Source organism: Pecten maximus, chromosome 16 (assembly GCF_902652985.1).
Source record: "Pecten maximus chromosome 16, xPecMax1.1, whole genome shotgun sequence".
NCBI lineage: Eukaryota > Metazoa > Mollusca > Bivalvia > Pectinida > Pectinidae > Pecten > Pecten maximus.
The window spans coordinates 1,391,817-1,404,429 of record NC_047030.1 but is presented as its reverse complement, the minus strand read 5'-3'; the positions used below and the strand labels follow the sequence as shown (position 1 = coordinate 1,404,429).

The window sequence follows — 12,613 nt, the reverse complement described above, 5'->3', positions numbered from 1 at the left end:
ATGCAAGCTAGACTGATGTTAATATCGCTCAAAGGAACACAAGATTTTCAAACCACTATCTACAAAAGTATATAATAATGCAAATTTGACTAATGTTAATTTCCTTTCTATCAGCTTGCAATATAAAATTTTGAATATAAATTCTAAAACAGCTAATAATATTCTTATCGCAATATATAAATATACATAAATATATATTTTCAAGGTCAAGAAGCAGTTGTTAACCTGTAGTGGATTTATACATCTGAAAAGGCTATAATTTGTACATAGTAGTATGGTAACACAATAATAAATTATCTTTCTTGTATTTGCATCTCTTGGTAAAATCAATACAACTTAAAATTACTCCTTGTAGAATGTTGCAATTATGTAAATAAAGTTGGCAGAATTGAAATCATCTTTCATTTTGAAAATGCGGTCCTAAACCTTAAGATCATTTAACAAATTTTAATTTCATTTTTCATCAAATTAAGATATTTTCAGAAGAGATTTTGTAAATAAATTGTCATTATTTTTTAACAGAAAATTATATTCCAACAAATAAAGATTTGTTAAAATATGTGCATCAGATGTCATGACAAAAGGAAAATGGAAATAAAATTCTGAATTCAACGTACAACATATCAAATCCATGACAACATATCATCACCATGCACCAGCCAATCGCTGCCCTTCACCTGTGTTCACCTTTAACCTTTCACCTTTCACCACCGCTCCATAAGATTCCGTGACCCTTGACTCGTGCGTGTCAATCCGAATATCGTGTAGCAACCGACGGGGAGGAAGGACATCATATTTACAGTATGAATGTCCAAAGCGGATTGGCTATAGCAATTGTCAAACACCAGACTATATATGGTATTCATGCAGCGTGTGTTAACACTAGGGGGAGATAACTCCATTCCACAAACATAACAGGAAAAAGACCTAAATATAACAATAAAAAGATAGTCAACATCATGACAAAATAATGAATTCAAACATCTAAAATAATTCTACAAATAGCTTCCCTAATGTCTGATATCATTTGAAGTCGGTATCAAACATTCGAGGCTATTTCTAAACTCTCTAGGAATATTTCTCAAATACAGTTAGAACTACTTTTTTTATTCCACACATATAATATAAAACATAAATGCATTTCTATCCATATTTTATTAAAACAATTACTGTCGGTAGTTTAAACATGCAAGTTTTGACCTGCTCTATTGTGAGCTCTTCTGTAAGTACTAGAATTATTATATAAGTCTACAGGTAGGTCAACAAAACATCTCAATTCTTACTAATAAAATTACATGTAAGAAAGTCTGATGCTATCATTTATAGTATTTAGAACCCCCCTCTCCAAATTTCTAATCCCAAACATGACAATGTGTTCATAGGTCACACTGCTTACTTGTTCACCGCAGTACACTGCAGTTCAAGTTAAGAAAAATATTTTCTGAAATTGAATCTTGAAAATGTACCTGCTCACTATATGTACAGATTGATGGTATCCCTCTAAACAGAATTTAGGTCTAAAATCATAAAATGTAATAGAAAATTATTCTTATTATTTTAATTAAACTTCAAATTATTCTGAACTCATTTCGTGCATGCTTGCCGACCTTCCAAATTTGGAATGGAGACTTGTAATTTGGAAACCGACATGAATTATATCAATAAAACTTTCTAATTGTTACGAATGTTTTTAACATATAACGAAAACAGTAGCTCTAAGGTTTCAGTTGGTCAATATAAGATTTCTTTTCTAAGGCTTGAATCCAAATACGAGAAATCTCTATCATGGACATTCCAAGAAATTGACAATTTCTCATGACATCGAAATGAAAACAAAGATATAATACTTTATTTAGAAATCAATATTTCTCATAGATCTGCAAGACGTACGAAATGTCGGAACCAAATATAGTTACAGCCTTGAAAAAAATTCAGCTCAGAATTTTGTTTTGTAAAATAATATATACATACATTTGTATTATATCAAGGCTTCAGAGAGGCTGTGTATAAATATGCTCAAAACAAAAGTCAGGTACAACATGCAATACTTTGTAGAATATGTAAAACAACCTTTTGGTCATATATACATGTATATATCATACTGAACGATGCTCAACCATGCAAGACAATTACAGGGAAATACTCCAATCACATGTTCACACATGCATTACAAACTAATCCTATCTTCAGAACAAGAAATTAGAATACAAACACCACTTTATGCAAATTAATGCACTTAGATACATGTAGGGAAAAAAATATGAATATGTCACTTCCAGAACTATAAAGGTATCTGCCTGTCTCCCCTCTCACCTGTATCCCACCTCACCTGTATCCCCACTCACCTGTATCCCACCTCACCTGTATCCCACCTCACCTGTATCCCCACTCACCTGTACCCCCACTCACCTGTATCCCCACTCACCTGTATCCCACCTCACCTGTATCCCACCTCACCTGTATCCCACCTCACCTGTATCCCCTCTCACCTGTATCCCCACTCACCTGTATCCCCTCTCACCTTTATACCACCTCATCTGTATCCCCACTCACCTGTATCCCCTCTCACCTGTATCACCTCTCACCTGTATACCACCTCACCTGTATCCCCTCTCACCTGTATCCTAACTCACCTGTATCCCACCCCACCTGTCTCCCCACTCACCTGTATCCCCTCTCACCTGTATCGCCACTCACCTGTACCCCCTCTCACCTGTATCCCCTCTCACCTGTATCCCACCTCACCTGTATCCCACCTCACCTGTATCCCCACTTGACCAGTATGCTATACCATTTCTATCTGATATTAAGCCCATGCCTGGTTTTACCCGCACGCACGGGAGGCTGTCCTTAAATTACTTTAGCTGTTAACTGCGTTAAACAAAATAAACCAAACCAAACCAATTGAACACCCCCCCCCCCCCCCCAATATCTACTTGAGTACAGCAAAAAATGCTAACAAATCACAACACAGCCTCTACGGAGTCAAATGTGTTGGACCCCTGGTCCAGGCTAAAACATTACAGGAGTTGTCACAAGACGAAATAGCTTGCCATGTGTTTAAATTCAGAATCTTTAAATATCAAGTCAAAGGTCATGGTCAAGGTCAGGTCGTTTGTATATGTACTACCAATAGAAAGATCCTGTGACAATTGGAACTCAAATGTCAAATATGAAAGCTGTATCCTCATAGGCATTGACAAAACGCTATTTTATAAAAATTTTACTTAGCAGTCTGTGGACGCCTACCACACCAATGGTATATATAGCAGTCTGTGGACGCCTACCACACCAATGGTATATATAGCAGTCTGTGGACGCCTACCACACCAATGGTATATATAGCAGTCTGTGGACGCCTACCACACCAATGGTATATATAGCAGTCTGTGGACGCCTATATATATATATAGCTACCACACCAATGGTATATATAGCAGTCTGTGGACGCCTACCACACCAATGGTATATATAGCAGTCTGTGGACGCCTACTATACAAATGGTATATATAAGCCCTGGATCTTCTCATCAAGCTAATAAAACACTGGTTTAAAAAGAAAATGATTTCCGTCTCCGTCACTAAACTCTGTCAACCTCATCCATAAATCACATATTTCACATCTATTAATGTATCAAACTTATTAATATTCGGTAACAAATTAATTGTACACCAGTATATCATGTTGTTGTTAATGCTTTATGTAGATCCTCCACAACCAACCTACATAACATGCACTATCAACGACACATGTACGCAACATTGGTGATAGCTTTGTGTCAAAACATTTCCTATTTTCAGAGAAACCAGTTATTGTTCTTGAGGTCAAATTTCAGTTGATTTTAAACAAAATATAGGAAATGGCTACTTGTAGATTACATATATATATCATTCACATTGACAAATAATCAATTAAATGTGAAAAAAAAAAGTTAAATATAATACACCCAGGGCACCAATACGTAAACACAGAATTAAATAGTGAGATTTTTTGTGTAACTTTATTCATAACAATACGATGCAATATTTAAACAAATTTATTGACCAAATACTCGTGTCATGATCACTTAGTACCAAAGTATATGATCTAACCCTACAATTCCATCATTTCACCTTATATAGTTACAAAGGATGGTGGTTCTTTGAACTCTTTGTTTTAATGTTGGAATTTCTATTAATAGAAATTACAGTATAATAACACAATCTATATACAGATATGTACATAAGTGATATATAGAGTACCATATTTTTCCTCAAATAAGCTCCCTCCCCTAGTGTAAAAGATTAGTACTGTAGTACTCAAATAAGCTCCCTCCCCTAGTGTAAAAGATTAGTACTGTAGTACTCAAATAAGCTCCCTCCCCTTGTGTAACAGTTTACCATATTATCCCTAAAATAAGCCCCCTCCCATAGTGTTAAAGTTAGTACCGTAATTATCCCAAAATGAGCCCCATCCCCTTTTGTAAAAGTTAAGTACTCAAATGAGTCCCCTCCCCTAAGTTAAAAGATTAATACTGTAGCAGTAATATCCTCAATTAATCCCCTTCCCCTTGTGTCAAAGGTAAATACTGTATTTATCCTCGAATAAGCCCCATTCACATGTGTAAAAGTCTAAGTAATGAAGTTTGGGAATGCCGGCCTTACTTGTGCACCACTTTGAGCTTAAATTTTCAAAATTGCTTATTCTGTAAAAATGCTGAAGATGGTTTATTTGTGGGCACAGGCATTTTTATGGATATATACGGAAATGTACATTTACCATAGTTAGGGATATCTGATAATTAAATGCTATTCTTAGGGTAACTCTGAAGTTTTAAATGGTTCTGATCTGTATCATATTAGATGAAAGTAAATTTTAAAATGCCAAAGCAGGATTGTCTTCATCAGTATACACCCCGGACCCAAGTTTATCTGATACAAGAGAGGGTAGGTGGTCGATTTGTATGCATGCACACGGCCGGCCTTCACCAGCAATAACTGGGTACATACATCTGGTGTATATCAGGGTGGGGCTAAAACTCACCTAAATAAGGCCACATTGTACAGTCACATAGATTTGTTTAAACTTTTAAAACAATTCAAAGACCAGTATTTATTTTTTGTATTTATTTAAAATCTACCTTTTCTGAAGTCTCATTACTTACTTTCCAGAAGTATTAAATATGAGTAAACTTGAATTAAATGTGAACTAAGTTGAATTGCGCTTCTTTTTTGTCATTGATTGAACACTTTCCAAATATATTAGCAGAAATATTTCTATTTGTTTTTAACGACTGCCTGTTTTTGTGTTTATGTAGATTGATTGGTTGTGTTTCTCAGCGGTAACACACTTGCCTTTCACCTAGGTAACTGGGGTTTGATTCCCCAATTGGACATGATAAGGTATGGGCCAGGCTACCGACTGACCACATGGGTTTTCTCAGGGTACTCCAGTTTTCCACCCACAGTCAGACTTTTCACATACTTCAATCCAACAAGCGTGATCAAAATAAGTTGGTACAACTTGCTTCGCAATTGTTGCAAAATAATTCAAGTTTAAATTACATCTAGTCAAGTTAGTTAATTTTATAATTTAATCTAGTAAGGCTGTTACAACTGACTCTTGTAGACTCAGGGCCGAGTATGAAAAGGAAAAGCGTAACACTTAGGATTGGGCCATTATAAGGTGGCTTCTAGTTCTACTCAGGTTTGGTTTGGTTTATTTTGTTTAATGTCCTATTAACAGCCAGGGTCATTTAAGTATGTGCCAGGTTAGGAGGTGGAGGAAAGCCGGAGTACCGGAGAAAAACCACCGGCCTACGGTCAGTACCTGGCAACTGCATGCCCCACATAGGTTTCGAACTCGCAACCCAGAGGTGGAGGGCTAGTGGTAAAGTGTCAGGGACACCTTAACCACTCGGCCACCGAGGCCCCTACTCAGGAACAACAAAATCTGAGTATACACTTCAACAGAAGTCACAGCTATTGTTTATATCAGAAGGTGAGGTTCGTAGGTTTGATCAACCCTTTGTAATGCTGTTAATAAATCCGTACTATATAATATGAGATATCAGGATTACTACAGATAATTAAAAGTTGTTCTGGCCCCCAAATATATAAAAACATTCCTGCAGTTACATGATGGTCCGAGGGACAAGATTGTGAATTACAACTCATGGAAACTTTAAAAAGGCATGGGTTGAGTGGTGGAGTGGGGGAGGGGATAAAACATCTAGTTGCAAACAACATTTTTCAGATAAGTCTATCTACATAATGTATTTTAATATGAAATATCTTGAATGGCTGCTTTTTACTGGGAAAGAAAAGGAGACTTAATCAAAGGGTTACCATACACCAAATGTTAATCATGTTAGTTTGGTTGGAGTGGCGAAAGAATTGCAAAAAATTTTAAGAATAAAAAACAAAGAAAACAAACTTACACTTTTTTGTTCGGGAGAATATGAATTCTTGTAGTCAGGCGAGTGGGTTTCTCTTAAAAGCAGATGTTTAGTTGTGTTTTCAAACATTTTCCAGCTTTCGTAGATTATTCTGAATAGTTCTATAGGTTGTGATCAACCAACGGCACCACAATGTTATCCACTGTTTACAGAATCTTTAGAAAACTCTGACAACTCTTCCTCGAATATTTTCACAGAATTGTACACAAAGATGAGATATACATAATGGATGAATATCATGGACACCAGCTCGTCTGTGGAGGTATTCACGAAAAGTTCATATCCAAATATCTCAGAAAAAATGTCAGGTGTGTTTACCTATCCATATAATCAGAAATAACTAACAGGTTACTCAAATCACCTGGTTAGATCACCCAGGTAGCTGATGTGGGGTACTGGATGACCAATCAGAAATAACTAACTGGTGATGTCTGTATCAGGGTATTAATGGGGTGTATCTACCCATCAATCAAATCTTACATAGATACCTGATTAAGATATGTCCAGTACAACATGTGCCCCACCCCATATAAATCATCGCCTGTCAATCAGCAAATCAGGTCAGTCATTCTACCCATAGGTAAAGGCACACAGGTACCCCAATACTATAAATCACTGACAACCACGGCTGATTGACCACGGCTGATTGACCACAGCTGACTGACCACAGCTGGCAGATGCTGACCATGACCCTGAGGGATACAGATATTTATATCATATTTATTCACTATAGCACAAGAAGAATTATATAACAGGATTTGTCCTAGCTTATAACCAAACTCTGTTATACCAAACCCGGATAACTAAAGGCTCTGTTTAATAAAAGTAAAAAATTTAGTTCTGATAGTAAAAATTAAAATAGACCTTGTAAGCTTGAATACCCAGGATATCTCAAACATTTTATGACCCCCACAGACGTTGACTGTATTTTGAAGTATATAGCTATACTGGTGCAAAATTGAAAATAAAAGTGGAATAATATCAGTTTGTTTAAATGGGAAAACATAGATGTTTATAGATCTTGCTGCAAATTAATTTTGCCTAATTTTTACAATATGAGTTTTTCAAAAAGATGACTAAAATTAAATAAATCCATGATCATTTCATCATTTTGTGAACCAGGCTTCTGCTTTTGAGCAATTAAGTCATTTTTTGTCTAATACATTATATGAAAATGAAACGAAATCCTAATAATTTTACATATTGTGCCATTTTCCACTTACTTTTGAAATGTCCAAACCAGTTTAACTGAATTAGAAAATCAATTATAACAATATGTTTACATGAGTATATCGTGTACTGACCGTCCTACCGACCCTAAATTTTTGTGTCTACCATAAATTTTATAACAATTTTCAACAAAGCATTTTCAACCCATTCTCCTACTAATGTATATCCTTTTCTTATCTAGATCTGTCTATCAACAATGTTTTCAAGTATGTACCAGGCCACACTTTTATAGCCTTAAGGTTCAATAAACTAGGAGACAATCACCTTAATTCATTTCCTTCAAATTAATTCAGGAAAAAAAAACCTAAAATCAGAACTTGAAAGTTACATTATTTAATATCTACAAGTTACCTACTAAGGAAATTTACCACAACTACAAATGATATTATCTATATACACCACATGTGTTTGCTACCGTGATATTTAATGCGATCAGGAATCGTGAGTATTTAATACTCTATGAATTATAAATCAATAAGGATACCCTATTGAAGTACCCTGCTCTATCAATCAATCCCGTGACTACAACAGAGGGGTTTTTACGTAGGAGATCTAGATCGAGTCGCCTCGTTTTTACATCTCATTCCAATGTTAAAGCTGCACCGACTTGCCTTCCATATAAGTATGAAACACCCTGATCCGATTTAGCTTTCACATCCTGTGTCAGCTGTGGTTACAAGTATGTGAAATTCTGCTTTCAGTTTCCAAAAATAGATCTTCCATATATTTTGACTACCATTATGTATATATATATTTATATATATGAATAACTTTTAAATAGTTTACATACATGTATGTATATGGTATTTGTTGGCAATGTAACAAATACTTCAACATCCTAGTATGAGTGTATCTGGTATTGTTATAAAACATTTGTAGTATTCGATGTCCATTGTCATAACAAAAGGAGATTTTATACAGTTTTATTAAAAGGTCACAAAGATTACTGTAATTGTACAGAAAGTAGCATTGACAATTTCCTATGTTTTATACAAGTTTACAGATAAACGGATAAATAAACCAAACATTTATATCGATCTAATTACATCTGTAGAACTTTGTATTGTCTTTTCTCCGGATCTAATTTAGTTCTATAAAAGAAATATAAAAATATACACGTTATAACTATGGGTAACCGTCTGTTTTCGCCTGTAAAACAGGTCAAAATTTCATTAACAAACGGGATAAAAACTACTCTATGAAAATTAATATTTTATATATTCATTTATAATATATTGTCTAATATATGAATAATCTTAGAATATAGAAAATGTGTGTGTTCTTCAAAAACTAACTAGTGGAATGTATGTTTTACAATAAGAAATACTTAAAAAATCATTGTGAAGAAAACATATGATGGATGGTAATATGATCTTATGGCCAGATATAGTATAGATAAGGCCTTGTCTACCCTAACCACACAGGGCCTGCAGGTACAGCCTTCTAAAGACATAATTGAGACATCCTGTTGTAATCCTGTGGTGAGCCTCAGGGACAGGGCCCCTAGGGGTATAGGGGAGCTAGAGGGGTGGGGATATATCATCCACTGTTGATGGCTGACACAAATGGTGACATATATAGTGACAAGCCTCCATTGTAGGCTGGGAATTATATCCACTTACTCTACGGGTCTTGTTACAAGGGTGGTTAAGACAGGCAACACATTTCCCTAATCATCACTGTCCTTTATCTTACCCACTTTACAACTGCCTTTGCTTGCTTTAATTGGGAAAATATAGTCACATTGTCATTTTTTAACACATTTTTTTTTTTAGATTTTCTACACTTTTTAACTACAGGAAACATTCCATTTTCGACAGTCAAACACGCAAAAACTAAACCTGAGCTTACTAGTTAAATAACTACCATACAAATGCTTGGTATATAATATACATATATATATATATTATTCAATTATCTTCATTACGATATTGAAGTCATCAATAAAGTTGTTTTAATTACTCTGACTACAAGCAGAATTAAAAAGTGACAATGTAATGATTTATATTTAAGTATTTGAAAATGTATTATACACAAAATCTTGTTTATAATTAATCACACAGGACCACAGGAAATAGCTTGTTACATCCGAAATCTTTTTAAAGGACTTAGAATAAATAATATTTAGCCAAGTTTAAGGATTTTAACTTACTACATAAAATGTATAAAATGGTAAATAAGAGAATTTCGGAAGATTTACTGTTACAATTATATAATTTTTTATATACATGTATATTCTCCCCAGAAAGTTTTACTGTAACTTTCTGGGGAGAATATACATGTATATTAAGTTTTACTGTTTAGGGGGCGAGGTGGCCGAGTGGTTAAGGTGTCCCGACACTTTATTACTAGCCCCCCCACCTCTGGGTTGCGAGTTCGAAACCTACGTGGGGCAGTTGCCAGGTACTGACTGTAGGCCGGTGGTTTTTCTCCGGGTACTCCGGCTTTCCTCCACCTCCAAAACCTGGCACGTCCTTAAATGACCCTGGCTGTTAATAGGACATTAAACAAAAACAAACCAAACAAACCCCAGAAAGTTTTACTGTAATAATTTTTTATATACATGTATAATATTCTCTCCAGAAAGTTTTACTGTAACAATTTAATATATATATTCTCTCCAGAAAGTTTTACTGTAATAATTTTTTATATACATGTATATTCTCCCCAGAAAGCTCTACTGTAACAATTTAATATATATATTCTCTCCAGAAAGTTTTACTGTAACAATTTTATATATAGATTCTCCAGAAAGTTTTACCGTAACAATTATATATATATATATTCAAACTAATGTTATGAAAATCAGACAAGGAAATACAACGTTTTTGGATCTACATGTCTTTTTGCATAATACCATCAAATTAATGGATACTTTAGATATGACTGTAAATTTAATTAAATTCAAATTAACATAACTGTCAATGTCAAAACACATTATATATACCCTCAGTTCTGACATTTGAAATTAAAACTTAAAAGTATTTGTTATAAATATTTGTCATCGCATTCATATAACCTATCGTTAAGGAAACGCGTGTCATTTCTGGGAAAGTAATGGCGAGCAAGATGAAATGATTTGTCAGGCTTTATAAAACAGGGTGACAGGAAATGATAAGTCTGTATCAACTAAAGCAGCACCAGGATACTGGTGTTGACATACAAGATTGGCCTGGATAATCTGGGAAATTTCAATTAGTGCATATTTACTTTAGAGCTTTGTCAAACAAACTGCATTTTCAATCAAGTTCAGGGTGAACCATCACACGATATAACGAACATTCAGGTGAACAATAGGGACAATTTATACAGAAGTCCGCCACATATGGAAACATTTGATAAATTTATATCTTTATATTAATTTCACTCCATTTTCCCCTTAAGTAACTGAAATTTCCTTCCTGATATCAATATACAAACAAAGACATTTGCGTTTCATTTTGACCATACTTATCATCTAATATGAACTTAATCTCTCAATTGATATTATTCATTAATAAGGCTAATTAATATGACATTCTACTACTATGAACTTAAGTCTACAATAACTATTAACTGAAATGGTTAAATTATGAGGTTCAGTCCAACTTACATGTCATTTTGAGATAAAATACAGGTGGTAACATAACTATTCAAAACATTTTATAATTTATCTTGTACTGATTCCGATTGCTTTTAGGTCTTTCCTAATTATCTCTTAGATGCACATCATCAAGAATACAATTTTTCATCGCAAAATTAATACAGATGTTTTAACTTTTTTTTAAAAGAGTTTTTATAAATATCTAATATTTATTTATTGTATGTTTTATGTAAATATAAAAGGGTTTGATTAAAAATTCTTCTGAGCCTTTTATACCATTCGTTCAATATATATTTGAATGTGCATACATACATTTTAATTGGCAATTAGTATGTATTTGAAATATTGTTTCTATTTATACATAGTAATTGACAATCAACAACAACTAATTTAAATATTTTGTGGGCCTCAGTATAAACATTGTTTCAACTTTATTATTTATGAACATTTTTCCTAGCATAAATCAACATTGTTTCTTATTCATAATTTTTTTTCAAAAAAGTCAGGAAAGGTGAAAATTACTGTCAGTAAACCCAAGAAAGGCATTTGCTGTTCCATTTCCTTATCTATCAAGACACACAGTACACATCTAGACTAAATATACGCATATCAACTCCCTTACACCAGATCCGCATGATTATCATTCGCTATCTACTTGAGATCCATCTCGTATCGTACAACAGAATGTTGTATGTCTGTTTTATTTTCTCTTGTCTGTCAAGAATGATGAATTAGTTTGTTTCCCAATGTTACGGTCCTACATTGTGTGTGACCTCGGCTGTGACGTCACGCATGGATGACCCCAATAATGAAATGGCTACGAAAGGAAAAGTCACGGGCGAGCGAACTCGACTAACGGAACACCCGACCGCTACCCTCGCTGTATACAATAATAATCAGTACGAATAACAGTAAAATGGCGCAAAAAATGTTAGTGGGGGAAATGGGAGACTAAATCGAGGCAGCTAGTACATGCTAAGCTAGATATCAGGGCTGTCGAACTACGTGGTTTAACAGGGTATCGGTGGGAAAGCATGCATACACAGACCATCTGGTCAAATTACACTGCTTAGCTCGAAAACCCTACCCCATGTACCATACAAATACCACGTTTTCTTGTAAATAACATCATCCACTAACCCCAAAAGCCTTGACGAGACCCAGCACATGTTATATATTGACTATAAGTCGTACTTACGTCTTTCGTTAGTTCCTCGAGCTGTACGGGTGTTTTGTTTGGTCCGAGCCGTGCGGGGACGTCGGTTTCGGGTGCAGCCATGTTTTCCTCTGGTGTCTTCTGTGCATCGCTCAATTGGCGACCCCTAGCGGCAGGGTAAGGGGAATACCCAATCTACCTAACGGAT

At 34.8% G+C, this 12,613-nt stretch overlaps 1 protein-coding gene across 4 annotated transcripts in view; it reads right to left on the bottom strand.

The window, feature by feature from the left end:
* Positions 1-12,613, bottom strand: part of LOC117345260 — a 48,216-nt gene extending 35,603 nt beyond the window's left edge. For 3 of the 4 annotated variants that reach the window (XM_033908301.1, XM_033908304.1, XM_033908302.1), the window contains exon 1: positions 12,448-12,612. In XM_033908301.1, coding sequence (XP_033764192.1) covers positions 12,448-12,528 — 81 coding nt within the window. In that variant the 5' untranslated portion in view covers positions 12,529-12,612. Of the gene's footprint in view, positions 1-12,447 lie in introns of all 4 variants that reach the window. The other variant, XM_033908305.1, reaches the window with a different exon arrangement.